This window comes from Neolamprologus brichardi, chromosome 9 (genome assembly GCF_056152115.1).
Source record: "Neolamprologus brichardi isolate AB-2024 chromosome 9, ASM5615211v1, whole genome shotgun sequence".
Classification (NCBI taxonomy): domain Eukaryota; kingdom Metazoa; phylum Chordata; class Actinopteri; order Cichliformes; family Cichlidae; genus Neolamprologus; species Neolamprologus brichardi.
In genome coordinates, this window is record NC_142112.1 from 11932654 (window position 1) to 11953007 (window position 20354).

Sequence of the window (20354 nt, forward strand, 5' to 3'; positions counted from 1 at the left end):
CTAGATTTTATTCAGCTATAATAATGATGGGAGGAAGGAGGGGATTATATAGTGTATATAGTGCATGTCATTTATTTGAATGACCCACTATGGCCATCATGATACCAGTGCAAGCATCTGTCTTCTTTTTTTAAATTATCCATGAATCCATCCAGAAATATTTATTTATTTCCTGTCATATCTAACAAGCAAACCAAGACTTAAAAGGCTGTTTCAAATGGTTCCTTTGTTAATGTTACGTTTTAGAGTATCCCAGACACAGCGATGGGGATATCACTGACCAGGGCTGCCCAGTGGACCATGGTCAGCTCCAGTACTGCAAAGCTGGCATCCACACCAATGAATGAATCCTTGTTGAAAGAAATCCTGCACTTAGTGGAGCACTTTAGTTCCCAACACCCACAGGAAGCTGAACATGTGTTTGAGGAGCCACTCCAGTGGAATACCACTTTAGTGGCGTCTGATTTCAAAACAGACTACGACATCAGGTTGGTCTAATCATGAAGCAGGCAGCTGGTTGGCTCTCAGTATTATGTGTCTGTGCAGGATTTGCTGTCACCATGGTGTCCAAATGTTTTTACCTTAGACATACTCAAAGCTGCATGTGGACTGTAATTAATTTGTTTTTCAGCTTCAGTAAGATTGAGAACGTTCCACTGTATTTCATCAGAATGTCTGCTCTACTTTAAGTGTGTGGTTTCCTTTGTGTCTCATAGTATGAACCTGGAAAAGTACAAAAACAAAGACTCAGATCTCCATTAAGCATTTCAGACAATTAAAGTTTCTGTTGTTTTATTTCCTACTCAGTGATTCAGATGTTCAGTCCCACGAAAGAGATAGTGAGGGCCATCCACTGCTGCAGCTCTCTCCACCGACTGTTTATGTACGCAGCTTCAGCCAGCTCTCTAAACTACTTCATCTGGCAGATGATAAGAAGTTGGTGGAGGTTCGGGCATGTCTAGAAGGTAAATTTGAGTCGAATTTGCATCCCAAGCAGTCCAACCACCGGCATTCCTCCATAACCCACGAACTTAATGTGTTTGTCCTCCTTGTTACTCTGTACAACCATCCAATTATGCCGCCATTGGTAATTCTTTCTCTGAACTAATATATATTTCTTTAACAGATGGACACATGATGAATATAGTAATACTTATTTCATACTGCCAGTGGATTTGTTATGGAGAGATAATATTAGCTTAGTTTTGAAAAGAAACAAAGTACAGTCAAAGCCAGCTGTTTTTATAGTTCAGAATGAATCCAGCTCATAGCATTTGAATTTGAATCGCTAAACCTCCCCTCTTTTGTTGTTCAGAAAACAGAGAGCCCCTGGTTAAGATTCTTGGTAGGAGCTTTTCCTCTGACCTGGCGATAGAAGCCCATGACGATGCAGTAAGTGTGGTAGACAGGACGAAGGAGGAAGGCTTATCTAAGGACTTGGAGGTCAAGGTCAAACTGTTTCAGTTGTTTCAAGACATGGACAAACAGATCCTTGACAAGCTTCTTAAAGACATATCAGAGTGAGTGCTCGACAATATTTCCATTTAGACATGTTCAAGCACATTTGATTGGACTAGGAAGCATATTGAAAAAAGTAACTACTAATGAATTATTGTTTTGTTTTCCTTAATATTCACAAAAGACAAGTAAGGCTGAACCCCAAAGCAGTGAAGAATGAAGTGGAAATCCTTCAAGTGTTCTGCGGTGGAGGGGATAAAGGGCTGTTGAAGTCACTGCGATACACATCAGGTTTGAATCAGTTCCACATTTTACTGGAATACGAGGAAAGCAGTCACTGTTAACTCTAATGCTGCATAAAAGCTGTGTTCTGCTGCTCTCAAAGACATGAGAGACAGATTCCAGTTTACAAAGTCATTTTTCAGCTCAGGTATTTTGCTTCATTGCATTGCATTTAGCAGCATGCACACATAATGACACATTTTATTCTATTCTACAGAAAAAGCAAACAAACAAAAAACCCCATTCAAATACAATTTATATTGCAAGTATAACTATAGACATCATAACCAATGATATCATGCTGCACTGTTAGATGTCAGTAGATTAGCTACTGTATGAAACATCAAAAACATGAAATTTAGACTGTGCCCCATGATGGCTGCACAAGCCGGTGTGGTTCAACTACTGTTTGCGTAAAAAGAAAATTGTTACACACTATGTTTTTACTTTAATTCAAAATTATTTATATAGTGCAAAATCACAACCATCACCTTTATTTTGTAAGCTAAGCACCTAAAATAATACAGAGAAAACCTCAACAATCAGACAGACAGACAGACAATCTCTGCTGTCTTGCCCTATGAGCAAGACAGCAGAGAAATGTAAGTGTTTTAATGTATTAATATATATATATATATATATATATATATATATATATATATATATATATATATATATATATATATATATATATATATATAATTTTATACTTTAAGGCTGCCTGTTTGTTTAAGGGAGATGAACAACACATTATAATTTTACATAATTATATCACAGATGATAGACTAAATAAATAGATTTTAGGTAGATGCTTGTGCATTCTTAAAGTCTTATATGTTGAATTGAACTGAGTGTGTCATCTGTTCAAAGCCTCTCCCATCAGTGCTGTTCTCCATGCCTGTCTTACTGTACATGGTATTATCAGCACAAACACTTTAAAGGTGATCATTTATGACTTTAAAGATAATACAGACAGCAAATGTAGTCAAACATCTCACAGTTGGTTTTATTGGGAATTAACTTTAACCTGTTAGGCCTCCAGGGGTTTTCTGAGCTTTCTGTTCAAAAATGAAATGACCAAAAAAGTGGGGTATTTCTCTGCAATTACAAGCTCTCTGTAAACAGTTTTGGTATCAAAATAAAATAAACGCTTTTGAGATGTCATCAGAGGTGTATTGCAGATGTTACTATGTCAAAGTTACTGTAACTCAAACATAGAAAAATGGGCTTTTTTATTTCCCTTCACCTAATTTATTTAAACACCAGGTAACACGTTTAACTCCAGAAAATCATAAATCAAAATATGGATATTACCTGTCCACAGATTCATGGTAACATAACTGCTCTTTTAACTGCTTGGTATCTTCGCTTTGTTTGGTTGTTGTTGAAATGGTTTACATGATTTTCTGGCTGAGATTCGGAGGTTTGTATGGACACTACTCACATCGGCACTTATATTTCTGACCTCTTGTTATAATCGATTAAACGTGATCTCCTCCCTTTTGCCGCCATTTTTCTGGGCATGGGTGCTTAAAAAAACAAACATCTGTCTCCTATTTTTGTGTCACATAGGAAAGAAGCATCAATACCTGATAAGAGACTTATTAATTTGGCCTTGCTGTGTATTATTGTGGTGTTTGGTGCAGTTTTCTTGTTTTGTGGGGTTGTTGTTTTTTTCAAGTGGAGATGAATATCTCTAACACGTTCATTTGTTTACATTTGCATATCTTAATTTTTAAGAGAAATGTGTTTGAGCTTGTATACTATATGCATATAAGGAAACCATTTTCTTTTTCAGTATTTTTGTGTGGTGCATTTTTCTCTGTTTTAACAAGAGGCACAAAGTACATTGAAGTCGACCTAAGATGGTTTGTTTTAATTTTTTCATGGTCTTACTGAGGTGATGCAAAGTGAAACATGCATTCTTTTTTTTTTTGGTAATGTGCTGGAAAAGCTTGAAAAAGGACCTTGAAAGTGCTTAAAAAGTGCTTAAATTTGATGCTCAAAAATGCGTATGAACCCTGACTTGAGTTCAGGAGATGAGGCTTGAAGCTGAATTCTTTTTTTCTGTGAAATAAACTCGAAAATCAACTGACGGTACCTTTAACCATTTCCAAAGTTATTAAGTTGGCTTTCTTGTTTTTGTTTTTAGACTTTGAATTTTCAAATGGCTATCGTGCCCCCCTGTGGAGACAGGTGCAGGGTGACATTTGCTACCTTGTGATTGAGCCCTGTGACACTGAAACCCTCTACATTACCTGTAGCACTGCTGGGAGTTTCCTCAATGGGGTAAGACTAGAAGTGAAAGGCACTGTGGTCCACATTGTGATCTTTTATATTTCTATGTAAATATGACATAAAACATAATCATTTCATTTTCACACAAGCTTTCAGACATGTTCTAACCTCAGCTCAACTGTAACTTTAACTAACAACAGCTGACAATAAATTGTGGTTTTTGGAATAAAAAATAGTTAATTTACCTTTGTTTTCACAGGGCATAAAACAGGAGGGGGAGGAGAATGGATATGAGCGAACAAGTGATACTTATGAAGACCTGGTAACACTTCTGAAAAGCAGATCTCCACATTTTGCTGAGAAAATAAACCAGGTAGAGTAGAATAATAGCAATTAACATAAACACATTAAGGTGTGTCTTTTTTTTGCTGTGAATTGTAACTCTCTAAGCAAAAGTGTGTGGGTTCTCAAATGCCTCTTTGTCTTATGAATCTTCTCTGTAATCCTGTGATTTTATTACTGATGCTGTGGGATTCATATTTGTACACAGAGTTGGGATTCTGTAAAAAAGGTGCTGAAAAGCAAACTGAACAGCAGGAATAAGATCATATGCGGATAGGGCATATGTATTGATGGAATAATAAGCTGGCCACAGGAGGTGATAGGTGGCATTGATGCCAAGACATAAAAAACTCCTTACAGTGCATTGAGGTCTCCACCTGAAGTCCGTGAAAGAGGGAGAGTAAGGATTAGTGAATGTCAGAGTCACAAGGATGAAACACGGAGTGAGTATCCTGGATTGTAGATCAGGAAGAAGGATTTGAGTCCGACCCCTCTCTCTCTCTCCCTGCTTTCCTGTCTTCCTTCACTGCATCTGTCCAAATAAAGGCTAAAAGCAAAAAAAGGACAGCACAGAGACATTGTGTATAGGAAACATCTGTGCCGCATATGGACTAGACGTCCCCACGTATCAATGGGAGAAACCACCAAAGTTGGCTGAGAACAACAGGGCTAATTTCCTGTAGTACTTTTGAGTTCCAGGCAGACAAGTACGAATTTGTCCATTTCTCATATAGCAGAATTGGAGAAAGTTGGTTAGCCTAGTAAAGTCAAACTGTGGGTTTGTATATTGACATATGTTTCCAATAGCACTTTGTGTTTTATAAAACACAAGCCAATGAAAAAAGCTATTGGGCATGCTTGGCTCTAGCTCATACACAAGCCCAAATAAATAAGTCCATATATTGTTGAGTAAGGGCTCTTATGTCAATTTTGTGTTTTTAATTATAACTTTTTACTCTTTCGTGGTTTTTATATGAGTCTTCCTTGAGTGGCATGACCAAGACTTTGTCAGACATAGAGTTGCAAAAATGGATGGAAAATACAGCACGCTGATTGACAAGAAGTCAAAGAAATGCTAATCAGCTTAATCAGAATAGCTTTTTTTAATATAAGCAATAATTTGAGAAATTTACAGTCAGATTAAAAAGCACTTTACAGTCAAATTTCGCTTGTTTTGTTGCAAATTGGAAGAGGTATTTACACTCATTCTTCAACTTCTCACTTTCCCCCTTACCAGCAGGCTTCTGCAGTTCAAGAACGATCAACGAAAAAGGAAAAGACTATGAATGAGCAACTACAGCTTGAGCTGCACACAACACGTAGGAACATATATGAACCAAGACCAAGTGGTATCTTATCTACATGTGGGTATGTGATGATTCCTCACTTAAAAATTGTTCTGAATATTCATCGCAGGTATTCTTCTTGAAGAGCAGATGAACTTTGATGACCATGATGCCAAGTCTTTAATGCATGTGTTTAGTGTATCTGCTAGCAGTCAGATGTTATAAAAACATGGTTATATGGTTTAGAAATTCAAGGGAAACCCTCTTTGCTCTCTGCTAAACACAAAACTTAGGAATAAGTATGAGAAAAGAATCCCCAAAAGATCTATCACATTTGGTCTTTGATTGATAAATAGATCTAGCACGGACTGAGCTGTTGCAGCTTTACCTCAGGATATTTGTACCCATCTGAGGAGAAATTGATCTTTTTAATCTTAATTGCTTAAAAAATGCTGAACCCTGTCCTGAATTGTTAAATAATGATTATGCCAGAAAAATCACCATCTCAAAATAGAAGTAGGAATAATGAGTCTTATTTCACATCATTGCAGTAAAACAGAGGAAAATAAAGGCCATAAGAGTTCTGAAGAGGAGGAAAAAAGTCTTAGACAAGGAGCCAAGAGCAAAATAAAAGCAGAATTCTCTGCATCTTCTTCACCTGGACACATGTCCTCCCAAAAACGGTAAGATCTCTTTTGTCAAAACCTACAAGGGTTCCTTCTTGCACTGCAGCTGGGGTAAACTAAACTAAGCAGAGGTTAGAAGTGCAAGGGATCTGATTGTAGCCATGAAGCAGCTATAATGACTCTTATTTCACCTCATTATAGTAAAACAGAGGAAAATAAACCCCTTAAGAGTTCTGAAGATGAGCACAGAAATCTAAGACAAAGAGCCAAGAGCAAGATGAAAGCAGAATTATCTGCATCTTCTTCACCTGGACACGTGTCTTCCCAGAAACTGTAAGTTTTCCTTTGAAGAGTTTCCTCCAGATCTGCAATTGGGGTAAATTCAACCAAGAGGTTAGACATATAGGGTTTTGATTGTATGCCTAATTAAAAAGGCAGAAGTTGCTCTTGTGTATTTTAGGAAGACATCAGCAGGAGCCCTGCCAGGAGAACTTTTCAGTGAGAGCTCCACTGAGAGTGAAGAGGAAGAGGAGCAGCCATATCGCCATCCAGAGACTAACACAGACCTGCCCTCTGAATACTGGCAAATCCAGAAACTGGTTAGGTATCTCAAGGTATGATAAGTTCACTCTGCACAACAGAAGCAAACTCAGATTTCACAAAAACATCTTTGTGTGTGTGTGTGTCTGGATGCCACACAGCACAGTTATTTATAGTTTGCCCAGTAGTCATTTTATAATATTATTACCATTAGATGCTGAAACCTACCATGAGCCAAACTGAACACCAGGAATTCAGCAAATCATTTTTTTTTCTATCAGTGTTAACCAGCACAACGCTAAACACTTAAAGTACAAGGCTGTGGCATTAATGAAACAGCTCCAGCATGTGTAGCATTATGAAAAGAAACAACAGAGTAAGAGGGAAGAGCAATATGAGAGAATGGAGAATTCTTAATGTTATTTCCTCCTCTCCTACTTTTTAATTCATTTGTGTTTGAAATCATTGTTTCAGGATGGTGACCAGATAGTCACTGTTGACACTCTTTGTGCCATGATGGACTTTAATTTGATGCAGGAGTCATGCCAAATGGCTATCCAGGACACAGGTGGCCTTAAAGTCCTCCTTAACTTGCTGGATACAGATGAACACAAATGTAAAGTGAGTAGCCATGACAAAGTTGGACCTGCACGGCCTGCTGGCATGAACAGAGCTGGCCATGTGTGCCAGCTTGTGTTTTAGTTTTAGAAACATGAGTGCAAGGTAGAAAGCATGCTGTTTAAAAAATGGGGTAGCAATTATTCTATAGCATTCCTAATGAGATGTGTGGGTGGGTGCTTTTCAACTGGGTTGTACTGCAACATTTTATCTACGTTTAGTGGAAAGTTTAGCTACTTTTTTGGCTACTAGAGACCTCTTGTGTGCATAAGTTTCTTTATCATAAAACAAACATAATTTTTAACTGGTTATATTTAATATTAATGTGTTTTCTTGTGATTAGATCGGATCTCTAAAAATACTGAGAACCATCAGCCACAACTCGCAAATCCGTCGGGTTATTGTTGACATGAGAGGCGTGCAGAGCATAGTGAAGATCCTGGACTCACCAGTCAAGGAACTGAAGGCCTTAGCTGCCGAGACCATCGCTAACGTGGCCAAGTTCCGCAGAGCAAGAAGAAATGTCAGGTTATATGGTGGTATCAATAAACTGGTGAGTGTAAGCACAGTAAAATGTAAGTTCAGAGTGTGACATGCTCAAGCTCTACAATCCCATGGTGAGGAATGCAGCAGGAAAAACACTGCAGATTTCAGCCTGATTTTTCTGTACTGGTAATAATGAAAAATGTCCAACAGTGGCAGATTTTCCTTGAAAACACAGGTCAGCTTGTTTATGATGTAGTATTTTTTTGTAATAACCTCAGAAAACTTGAAAGCTTTGAGAAAAACTCTGTTTTATTCTGATGAAATCCATATATTAACATAGTTCAAAGGGTTTTTTTGTTGTTGTTTTGGCTTCCTTGAAGTAAAGAATTATGTTCCCTTTTCACACAGTAGATGCCTGATAGTGGTCATCAATTTTTTTTTAAATTAGAAAGTGGGTGCTGGGTACCAGATAGAATGTCTTCTACATCCTCTGACCTGCATTCGTGATTATTGATGGAGGGATCTTTGACTGGACTGCCCTCCTAATTTAGCTACCATGTCTTGTTTATTTTGTTCAGCCCCAAATCAAATGAACACAGAATAATGGCTTTAAATGGTCACACTGGGCTTTTCAGCATCAACATCTATCCTGACAGTTTTCTACTCCTGGCTTCTCTGTTGTTTTAATTCTCTCTGCATGAAACGTTCTAGTAACAGAACTTTAATCCCACCCATCATGACCAAAAAGGAGCTATTTCCATCTGGAACCATCAATTATTACCCAAATGTAGCAAATAAATTTTTTGAGTTTAGTTCTTGAATTTGTGTTAGGCTCACAGATCTTATATGTAGAGAATATCAGATTAAATACAGAGTGTGTTTGCTTGTCTGCACACAGCTTCATCTGTGTGTTTATATACATGTAAGTTTTGGGGTGTCTATATCGCCAATCAGGTAAAGCTGCTGGACTGCCTTCCTAATTTAGCCAGCCTCACTCCCAGCCAGGAGGAGGATATAGAGGTGGCCTGTTGTGGGGCTTTAGCATTATGGAGCTGCAGCAGGAGCACCAAGAACAAGAAGGCCATTCGGAAGGCTGGGGGTATCCCTCTGCTGGGACGCCTGCTCAAGTCTCCACTTCAGAAAATGCTTATTCCAGTGGTTGGCACCCTACAGGAATGTGCATCAGAGGTGAGAGGGGCCTAGGATTGACAACAAGTTGTCAAATTAAAACATCTATTCAAAGTGTTAGAACAAATACTGCAAATCATTTTTATTAAATGACAATGCCAGTAATTTCCCTTTCTTTTTTATTGTAAATAAATTTATACAACTGATAATAGTTTTGCATTTTCTAATTAGTTTTTATTTTTATTTCATTTAAACTTTAAAAAACTTTTAAAAGAAAATTAAATTTATTTTGAGAGTTAACTTTCTTATTTACATTTTCTTTGTTGTTGTTTAAAAATGTTTAGTTTATAGTTTCTGCTGGTTTTCTACTAGTTTCAAAGCTTGTGACCATAGGTGAGGGTAGGGACGTAAATTGACCGGTAAATCGACAGCTTTGCTTTCACATTTAGCTTTCTCTTGACCACGACGGACGAGTACAGCAGCCGCAATCTATTTGTCAACTTCTGCTCCTGTCTTCCCTCAATCAAGGGAACAAGAATCCCTCCACTTGGGGCAGCAACGAGCCCCTTATCTGGAGGGGTCAAAATATTTACCCTATTTCTGCTGATGGCCATGGCTTTAGACGTGTAGGAGTTAATTCTCATATTCACTGGTTCATGCTCGACTGTGAATTGCTCCAGTGTGAGCTGGAGACCACCGCCTGCAGCCAACAAGACCACATGAGATACTGGGTGCCACGAACCGTAACTTTCCGATGCTTGGTTGTTCATACAAATTCTGTGCTTAAAGGTTATGAACAAAATGTGTAACATAGGAGAGCACTGGATGAGCACAAAACAATTCTGACTTATTGTCATTCTTTCCTTAACTCTCCCCACAAAGTTGGAAGCATGAATTTGTCAGAAATACTTTGGTATGCTGAAAATTTTTAAATTCCTTCTACTGGAACTAAGGGGCAAATCCCAAGTCCTGAAAAACAACCACACACCATCCACCAAACTTTACACTTGGCACAGTGCAGTTACACAAGTATCACTCTCCTGGCAACCACCAAACCAGACTCTTCCAGCCAGAGAAGCATGATTTTTCACTCCAGCGGTGGCATGCTTTACAACATTGCATCCAACACTTTGCATTGCACTTATAGATGTAAGGCTTAATTGGAGCTCCTCTGCCATGAAAAACAAATCCATGAAGCTCTCCATGCACTGTTCTTGAGCTAATACCACTAATAGTTGACTGTCGGCTGTCTAGTAGCTAGGAAGTATTCATGGCTGGACTTGTTGCACAGGTGGCATCCTATCACAGTGCAACGCTGGAATTCACTGAGCTCCTGAGAGCAACCCATAGAAACAGTGTGCATTCCTAAGTGCTTGATTTTATATACCTGTGACCACAGAAGTGATTGGAACACCTACATTCAGTGATTTGGATAGATGAGTAAATACATTTGGCAATATAGTGCAGGTCCAATAACAGAACACCATTTGGTTTTACTATTGTTGCCCATATGAGTGTGGAAGTCTCCTAGTAGGAAAACAGAGGCTCCAGACAGAGCACTGTCGAGCACACCACCCAGCAACTCCAAGAAGGGTGGATACTCTGGGTACACTGGGTACTCCAAGCGCAAACAACATCCAGGACCTATTCCCTGGCTTGCAGGTGCAGGGATCAAACGCTCTTGTCCACTGATTAAAACTCTAATTCAAGGATGCCCACCGCAGCCCACCACCTCCCATTGAAGGCAACTCTAGACTAGAACAGAGTCCAGTCCTTCTTTAGGAGACTGGTCCCAAGCCATGTGTTGAGTTGAGGCTATATCTAGCCAGTATCTCTCAACCTCACACACTAGTTCAGGCTCCTTCCCCACTAGAGAGGAGACTGGGAGGCTGGGACTCAGTCGCCAGCCTCAATAGCCACCAATTGGTCCTCCATGGCCTTCACTCTTTGCTGCTGCCTGAGACACACTGAGCCTAACCCTACAGCACCTCATGGTTCATTCATGGTTATGTGATCTGTTTATTCTTGTGTCACTACAGGAGAGCTACAGGACTGACATTCAGACTTTAGGCATGATCAAAGATTTGGTCAGAAACCTAAGCAGTGACAACGATGAGCTACAAATGCACTGTGCCAGTGCTATCTTTAAGGTACCTTGTTTCTTGTCTGTGTCTTGGATCCATTGGAGAATAAAGGATGTGGACTAAAAGAGTTCTATAACAGTGTTAACATAGCTCTCACTTCTCTCTTTTTGCTCTGCAGTGTGCAGAGGATAAGCAAACCCGTGACCTGGTGCGCAAGTATAAAGGTCTGCAGCCACTGGTCTCACTGCTGCATAAAGCAGGCAACAAGCAACTTCTGGCTGCTGCTACCGGAGCAATATGGAAGTGTTCCATAAGCCAGGAGAATGTAACTAAGTATGAATACCTCAGACAGCACAGCGGTACCACTCATTAACACACACAGATTTTAAAAGAGAATATAAAACTTGCTGTCAGTATAGAGTCTCTACCTCACTTAATGAATTGTCACACTATAAAACAGTTATCCAGCTACCGATAATAATAATAATAATAATAATAATAATAATAATAATAATAATAATAATAATAATAATAATAACAGAAGAAGCGCTCAGACAGTGCAAACCTCAGCCAAGGCAACTCACTCTCTGGGCAGTATTTACTTTCAAGGAAACAGTATTGTATTTTGTATATAATCCTATCGTTTTCTTTGTTCTTTGAAAGTGAGGTCAGAGGTCAAATGTTACATAATATTTGGATGAAAACTGTAAAGTGATATTTAGAATTCCCATATGCCAGTATCACTTCCTAAATGTTTCCACTACAAACAATGGCAGTAGAATTTTAAGCAGTTTACAACATAAAAGACATTTTATGAACATTTGACCTTGAAAGAGAGGTGAGAGGTCCAAAGTAATGTGATATTTAGAATCTCTTATATGCTGTTATCATACAAAAAATGGCAGTAACAAACATAGTTTTAAATAGGTCTTTGTACGGTACTTTCTCTTTGTTGACAATACACACTACACTTGAAGCTATATACCAATTTTTGACCAATTAATTATCAACTCAACCTTTGAGACCTCGGAGGATGTTAGCCAAACTTTAATGGATAGTAAACATGACCCCACTCTACAGCCTTAGACATTTTTAAAAGGATTATAAAAACAATTTTAGTGTTTACAGAAAGAATGACATGCATGCATGCACACACAACACTTTCACAAACATAACCTCCATGGGAGAAGAAATGATGCCATTAATCTTATGTAAAGCACATTTAGTGACACTACAAAGACTAAAAAACACTTTGGTTGTCCTCACTCTAACTTTAACTTGTCACAAAGGTTGACAGCATTCTCTCATTTTGTGGTTTGGTTCCCGTGTGTGTTGTGTTATATTTTGTTTTTTGGATGACATGCACAGCTGGATATGAATGAAGGTAAATTGGCCACCTCTTCGGGAGGAAACCAGCGTGATGCACAGCAAATGTTTTTAATGCCCACTTGAATGTGTCAGTGGATCCGTTTTTTCGTACTCTCTCAGGCTTATCACTATCACTAACCTCCTAGGACCTGGCGTCCACATATTTGGACATCACATTTTGGGTTATTTAGACCAAAATAGACCTGATATCCACTTATGAGGACATTATACTGCTACTGTTATATCAAAATTTTAAACGAATATCCTCATATGTGGCTCTTATTTTTCTTAAAAACAAAAATAAGGCCCTAATGTGACCAAATATCAAAGAGAAATTAAAAATGCATGCCGTAGAGGAGTGCGGGTCTTAGGAGGTTGAAATGTCTAGGTCAGGCAAAAGTTTGGAATGAAGCGACAGAGCCATTACTGTCAAAAAGGAAAGGCCGTTAATGGTAACAGGGTTTTAGGGGCATTTGCTCATTTCAGAATCAGTCACAGGCTGAGTGGCGTACTGAAATGACAATCATTTTTGAATATGTTTTGTTACAGGAGTATTGAGAGGGAAGTTGACTTTCTTCTCTTTTCCGTCATTAAGTTCATGGTCAAATGAGACCCTGTGGCCCACTGCAAACAACAGGATGTTTTTTTCTTTTCTGTGACTGATGATTTACATTGTCTGGACAGCAGCACATATTAGCCATTTTCTTGATTAATGATAATACACACATTGATTCCATGGTGCAGTTAAAAGGCAAAACTGGAGCCACACAGTGTGCTGGCTGTTGACATTTTACATTTATTTTTGACTTGGCTTTCTTCCCATTGTGGATATGCATGTATTTTCCTAGTATTTCATGCTGGATTTAGTCAGAAATGACATAAAAGGAGAAGGGGAGTAGAGGTGGGTTGCAGTGTGGCTTGCAGATGCAACTAAGTCAATGCTACGTTTGAGTAGTATGCCCTGCATGGGGTTCTAGACATAGTGATAGTCATCAGTCTGTTGTTCAAACCACTTCACACCGTGGTCCAGACATGGTTTAGACTATTGAATGGATTAAAAAGTGAGATAAGAAGTACTTTATTCATCCCCTGACTTTCCACCTATGTATATTTTTGCTACCAATGATAGCACAAATGTTTACAGTTCCCAGTCTAGCACAACCTGGTAAACATTACTAAACTCTTAGTGTTGTTTTACATTCTTTGGTTAATATAATTAATTGCTAAATTATTCTAAGTGATATCATATAACCCCAGTTTTGTCTTCTTTCCTTAAAGGTTTCAAGAGTACAAAGCCTTGGAGATCTTGGTGAATCTACTAACTGATCAACCCGAAGAAGTCTTGGTCAATGTAGTGGGAGCCCTGGGGGAATTTGCCCAGATACCTGCTAACAAGGCTGCCATCCGTGAGTTTGGAGGCATCAAACCACTAGTTAAGTTGCTCACAAGCCCAAACCAGGTATCTAGATTTGTTCTCTATTTTTGCATTAAGGGTGATGCCATGTTTACAACTTGATCCTTTACCGATTCATCTTCCTGTAATCTAACCAGGCGCTGCTTGTGAATGTTACCAAAGCAGTGGGTGCCTGTGCAACAAATAAGGATAACATGGTGTAAGTCTCTGTCTCTTTCTGTACATCACAAGTACAATTTACACAAGACAAACTGCCTGTTAAAATGTGATGTGTCTGTCTCATATATTCACACACTCACATATTCTCGACAATACGGTCATACAGTTTTACAAAAGAATGACATCAAGTCTAGGATCTAAACACAGTATCATTAACTGGTCATGAATTGATGCTTCAAGAAATCTCCTGTTTTTTACATTTGTAATTATGCAGGTAGGTTACCCTTTTATCTCCGGCTTAATGACAGATTTTAAAAGCTTTGTTTATTGTACCTGCTGTGTTAAATGTGGTTGTGGTTTAATTCCTAGTTTTACTATAGGCCTGCGGTCACTGTTAGGAGCTGAGCTGGTCAGACTAACATACCTAAACCTAAATACAACTTAATGTCAGAATTCACGTTGTTAGTTATCTATTAGTGCTAAATAACAATGAACCCATTACATGTGTTTGGGATAAAAAGCCCAATAAAAAATTGTCAGTATGATAAAATATAGCCAGTTACTGTGGAGAGTTTCACACAGTGGGCAAAATGTGTTTACAATTGTTTATTTGTTTGTTCATTCCGTCTTTCATTCCCTCTTTTCTCACAACACTTCCACGTCTTTCTCTCTCGTCAGAATCATTGACCAGCTCGATGGAATCCGTCTGGTGTGGTCGCTGCTAAAAAACCCCAGTGCAGATGTTCAGTCTAGTGCTGCTTGGGCTCTTTGTGCATGCATTGAAAATGCAGAGGTATGTTTTTCTTTAGTTGTCTGTGACTTAAAACTGGGTCTTTTGTGTCTCCTGTTTGTGTGAAGTGAAGCACATATTTATCCTGTGAATCAAAGAGTTCTGCAGTGTTTTTGCCAGACTGAGTAAATATCCTGTGGCATGGCTTCTGATTTCCCAGCTGAAAATCTTCTCTGAACATGCTACCAGCTCCAGAGGCACACAGCTGGGGTGGCTGTAGCTCAGAGGACAGAGCAACCATGCACAGAATAACATTATATTCATTTGTAACCGTGGTATGTTAAAAGCATAGAAAACATATAAACTTATGGTATGCTGTAAATTAAATATTGATGTACCCACTGTGTCCAAACCCAGTGGACTACCACCTTTAAACCTCTGGCTCAGCATTTTGGACATTTTTGTGTTGTTATTGTGTGCCAATATTTGAACAAGGTTATGCTAAGTTGTGTGGTTAGCAAGGCCAATCCATATTTTGGACCAGTGTAGATTCCAGCTAAATTGAGCTTTAACACAGAAAATAATTTAAGCATCAGTTACTCGTGTTGTTTGTCAGAGTCCACTTCAGTGATTTGAAAGTTGATAGATCGATAGATCGATAATAATGAAAATTAAATTGTAAATTCATTCTGTTTTTATTTACATTATAAAAGGCATCCTGATATTTTCTGGAAACAGGTTGTTAGTACTTATTCACTGGATCCACTGGACTGGATTCTTAGGACTGCTCCCCTCTTGATCATCTTCTGTGTTCCTTTGCAGCTAATAACAGACTTTTTGACTCTAGGATGCAGGAGAAACTGCACGCTCGCTCATCGGTGGATTCCAACTGATTGTTAAATTGCTGAGCTCAACAAACAATGAGGTGCTGGCAAGTATTTGTGCTGCCATCTGCAAAATAGCCAAAGATGAGGAGAATCTGGCAATCCTCACTGATTTCGGGGTCGTCCCATCGCTGGCCAAGCTGACTAACACAGTAAGAACACCTCACTGCTGGAGAAAAACAACAGGGTTGTAGTGTTGTTGTCTGTATTCATATACCGTCTTTATGCTGAGTTTAGGTGCTCTTTAATCACTCACTGCTGTATGAATCCAGCGAATGAGGGGTGCATTAGTAGACACAACTTGTTCTGGGCAATGTAAAAAATGCTCTCCGGGATTCAGTAGCGTCTTATTTCTCTCCAGACTCATGACAGGCTCCGTCACCATCTTGCTGATGCCATCGCACAGTGCTGCATGTGGGGCAGCAATAGGGCATCATTTGGTGAGGCTGGAGCTGTGGCACCACTTGTGCGTAACCTTAAGTCGAAAGAAGGCTCGGTCCAGCGGAGCACAGCCATGGCCCTGTATCAGCTGTCAAGGAATCCCAACAACTGTATTACCATGCATGAAAAAGAAGTAGTTCAGGTCAGTTACAGTGCTGTGGTACCTAGATATCTGACTCCAAAATTCAGTCACATTCAAACTGCTTTTTTGTTTCCTCCATTTAGACTTACATTTTTATTAGATTTTTTTTAATGGGTGGTAAGAATGTGCCAATTTAAGAAATACTTTTTAAATCTGTGTCTATGTTTGCTCTTATTAATGTACCAGTTAAGAGTTGCAACACTACTCCATGATGTATATTTGGATTTTAATCACATAAAACACTAATGTTTCACACACACTCCTCGACACTGAGCAGACTGCTTTTGTCTTTTTCTGCAAAATAATGTGGTTATAAGTAGAAGAACAGCAGTTTTTTAGATTTTAACTGGACTTATTCTGTAAGTTCACAGCTTTTTCACCCACAGGCTGGCTCACTTCATCTTCTGGTTTTTCTGGGAAAATCCTAGGAATGCCTTGCCTCTGCTTCCTTGCTAACCACACTGATGTGTGGACTGGTGTATTATAATGCATCTCATGCTTTGAAATGTGATGTGTTTCTGGTGTTTTAATTCAGTTTTGAGAAACACTCTTTAGTAAATGAGATTTGTTGGGAATACATTCTTCCGCTGGTTGTCAGCTCTGTCCTGTATACTTCCACAGCCACTGATCCACATGATGGGATCCGATGACGAGGAGCTTCAGGAAGCTGCTGCCGGCTGTGTGCGCAGCATCCGACTACTGTACATGGCTAACAGGAATGCTGAGTTATTCACTTTTAGAAACTGATCACAGCAACACCCCTGGATATGCAAGAGGGACTATACAAAAATGATCAGCGCAGTTATGTAATGTGTTACTTTAAAGAACTGTGTTTTTCCAGGCTTATCAAATTTAGTTTGGACCATTTAATTGTTAGAAAAAAAAATCCTACACTTTCTGCTCTAATAACGAAATTGTTCACTGAACTGTCTTTCAGATATATTCTGTCTGTTGGTTTCAAATAAACTGCTTTACCTTGATCGATGAGTGTATATTTGTTGGCTTTCTTGTTTCAATTTCAGCAGGGAACTTTAATCCTGAGCTCCTACTTTACAGTCCAGATGCCTACAACAGAGTATTAGGACCGATTTTAAAAAAAAGAAGTTGAAAGTTAAATGTGGATATTAACGTTGTCATTTGAAGTCAAACAACTGCCACAGCTGCAAGACCCTCTACAAAATGCCTCGTATCGATGAGGTAGTGAAAAAACTTGATCAGTCATCTTATTGTGTCTTGTGATACAGCATACATCCTCTTTATTGCATGAGGCTATAACAGTGATATCCTTGCATCTGTTCATTGCCAACCATTTCACTTTGTACAAATCCAGCCAACTCTTCCAGTTTGAAGATAATCTACTTATTTATAATTACTCAGGCTTCATTAATGACTAGTTATAATATTGCTTTGCAGTGTTATGTTCCAAACGGAAGGACTAAATACCAGCCAAAGGGGGTTTTCACAAGCTGGCAACTCTGAGTAGTATTTCAGACTCAGGAGGGAGCCGGGACAAGGTAACTGCGCTCACAGTGATTTACTGCAGCAGGAATGGAGCCGCGTTACTGAGACTCAGGACAGGGATGATGTAGAAGACAAACACGTATACAATTTTGAATGAACTGGACCGAGTTTGCATGGCTCTTTATTCTCACTTGTAACCCCATATAGAAAACTAAATGTCATAAATGGTGACACAGGTTGGAACTTAAAAATACTACTTGGGTGTTTTGTTTCTGTGCTTTTGTTGCACGGAATTAGCGCAATGTTAATGATGAAAGCTCAAAGGTGCTTCTCTTGTCAGGACAGATTTCAGCATTTAACTAGAAATTACAAGTTGAATAGAATAGAATTGGAAGTTTACTGCATTGATGCACACGAGTCACATAACATTTATTTATCCACTGTACTCATAATTGATCTGCTGTCTGCACGAATTCCTCACAGGAATGGCTGTGGCTCAGGTGGTAGAGCAGATCAGCTATTGATCGGGAGGTCGGTGGTTCGATCCTTGGCTTCCCCAGTCTGCATGTCGAGTATCCCTAGGCAAGATACTAACCCCAAATTGCCCTCCGATGTGAATGCAGGTTAGTTTGCACTTGTGTACAGAAGTGCTTGTGTGTTACCATTAACAACTTTATTTATGTTAATTTCCTCACGCATACCTTTGCACATCAATGAATATGATGTTCTCTAATGTGGGCTTTTCTCTTATTTTTGTATATATCTCTCTTGACTGTATATATTTCTGTTGTTTGCTACTTATTCAGGCTGTGTACTAATTTATATTTTATTCTGTCACAGTTAGTGTGGAGCACTCAGAAATTCGTTGTACATGTACAATGACACTAAAGGGCTATTTTATTCTAATCTATTCTATATTTGTGCGTATTGAGTCTGCACGAGTGCTTCTGTTGTTTTGTTTGTAAAGCTGCACTTTAATGATGCATCAAACCTTACGGTCTGCTTTAGGTAAAGTCTATCAGCATGATTTTTTAATGTTTGGAATTTAAATTAATCAGAGAAACCAGTGTTTTAAACTACTAGTATTATTAACTTTTTTTCTTACGACCCTCGTGGCCAAAGATCAAGTTGTAATTGTTTCCTTTGCAAATTTACTTGACACCCTCTGATGTATGTCTCAGCACTCCTTCTGTAAAATATACCCACTTGTTCCACAGGAGAGACAAGGGGACACTGTGACAAATCCGAGGATTTTCTTCCCTCCTTCTGATATTTTACGTGTCAGATATACAGTAATATCCTTTAAGGTGTTCATAGTGATCTGTATTACAAAGAAAATGTTTGTGGAACATGACCTTGAGGTTAGATTAAATTATGTTACATTACAGTGAGAGTGAGTTAAAAGGAGAAATGCAGCACAGCACCACACTGACATCTACAGGTTCATAAGACCTGGAGCTACAGGTGAGACTGAGTCCTTTACAGCTCAGGAAAAGCAGACTCAAAGAAAGACTTTCATTTAAGGGCTCACATGATAATGAATTCATGGCAAATTCATATATTGTCATTTTTCATCTTGTGTAATTTCACTTTAGTGATCTTTTATGAGTTGCTGTTGTAGCTCTACTCACCAGTCATACGTAGTGAGGAGGTAAAATTATTAACAAGATAATCGACCTCTGTTGGAGTAGCTGCTCTGCTCTGTGTTGGTACAGGGCATTGAAGATTATATTATACCATATAATCATTATATATAATGGATTATGTAACTTAGTTACACCACTTTTAGAAAGACATCAACTTTGAAGAAATCTACTCCTCACTACTGTGTAATCAATGAATGTCAATTTAACTGTTATCAGGAAAATGATCAGACAGATTTTAACTCCATTACAAGAAGTGTTGTTAATTCTTTTTGAATTATATTTGCACTGTTGAACTAGAAATATGAGAAAAAAACATCATGTGATCTAGTTGCATTTAATTTGTGTAAGAAAAAAATGTTTTCTTTCAATTTATTAGCACTTGATGTTTAGTGGGTATACAATTGGTATTTCACACTGAGATTAATCGGGTTATTCTTATTACTGTGTACTTGCAATGACTAAGTTGTCCTAACTTAGTGATCTTACGTTGGACTAGACCGTACAGTGAAATGTGTGCTCCTCTCTCCTTTTGTATACATTTCTGTTTTTGTTTTTTAAATTGCTGCTGTCTTACAATGAATATTTTATTCCTGCAGTTGGTGTGAAGCATCCTCAATTTCGTTGTACATGTACAATGACAGTAAAGGTGTCACCAGGACTTGTACATGGGGAGTGAACTCAAAACGGCAGCTTTATTGCTGGAAAACTCTTACACTAATACAGAAAACAAAACCAAAAACTCAAACATGAAACTCAAACCATGAAGATAGAAAACAGAACTGGGAACAGAACTTGAAAATACGGAGAGCACGGAGGAAACACACACAGCACAGAGAGGGTGTATGATGGTTAAGCCAGTACCGTGACAAAAGGGCAGTTCTGTTCTATTTACTGGGGACATTTCATTCTTGCATGTACCAACTTCCTGTTTGTCATTCACAGTAAAATAAAAATGCACAATTTAATTTCAGCACTTTTGTCATCACAGGTTCACACAGAGCCCTCCTGTCACCAAATGACC

General features: G+C 38.6%; 1 protein-coding gene across 3 annotated transcripts; it reads left to right on the forward strand.

The window, feature by feature from the left end:
* Nucleotides 1-225: 225 nt before the first annotated feature.
* Nucleotides 226-17206, forward strand: odad2 (outer dynein arm docking complex subunit 2). 3 transcript variants are annotated; one of them, XM_087845922.1, is made up of 21 exons: nt 226-488; nt 808-965; nt 1316-1520; nt 1643-1749; nt 3893-4029; nt 4238-4351; nt 5558-5688; nt 6158-6289; nt 6434-6565; nt 6693-6846; nt 7247-7393; nt 7734-7943; nt 8831-9064; nt 11044-11154; nt 11267-11421; nt 13735-13915; nt 14008-14069; nt 14708-14822; nt 15607-15795; nt 16005-16226; nt 16848-17206. In XM_087845922.1, the coding sequence occupies exons 1-21, from the start codon at nt 265-267 to the stop codon at nt 16971-16973; spliced, it is 3246 nt and encodes a 1081-aa protein (XP_087702048.1). In that variant the 5' UTR covers nt 226-264; the 3' UTR covers nt 16974-17206. The 3 variants fall into 3 exon arrangements, with proteins under 3 accessions (XP_087702048.1, XP_087702047.1, XP_087702049.1); XM_087845921.1 differs by having other exon boundaries at nt 1316-1519; nt 1639-1749; XM_087845923.1 differs by having other exon boundaries at nt 1316-1519; nt 1639-1749; nt 5561-5688.
* Nucleotides 17207-20354: the final 3148 nt, after the last annotated feature.

What these genes read in the sequence shown, in the direction of transcription:
- odad2 (XM_087845921.1), top strand. Translation starts at nt 265, where the DNA reads ATGGGGATATCACTGACCAGGGCTGCCCAGTGGACCATGGTCAGCTCC. An exon ending in GCTTCTTAAAGACATATCAG is followed by an intron (nt 1,520 to 1,638) that starts AGTGAGTGCTCG and finishes TTAATATTCACA; the next exon opens with AAAGACAAGTAAGGCTGAAC. An exon ending in GGTATCTTATCTACATGTGG is followed by an intron (nt 5,689 to 6,157) that starts GTATGTGATGAT and finishes ACATCATTGCAG; the next exon opens with TAAAACAGAGGAAAATAAAG.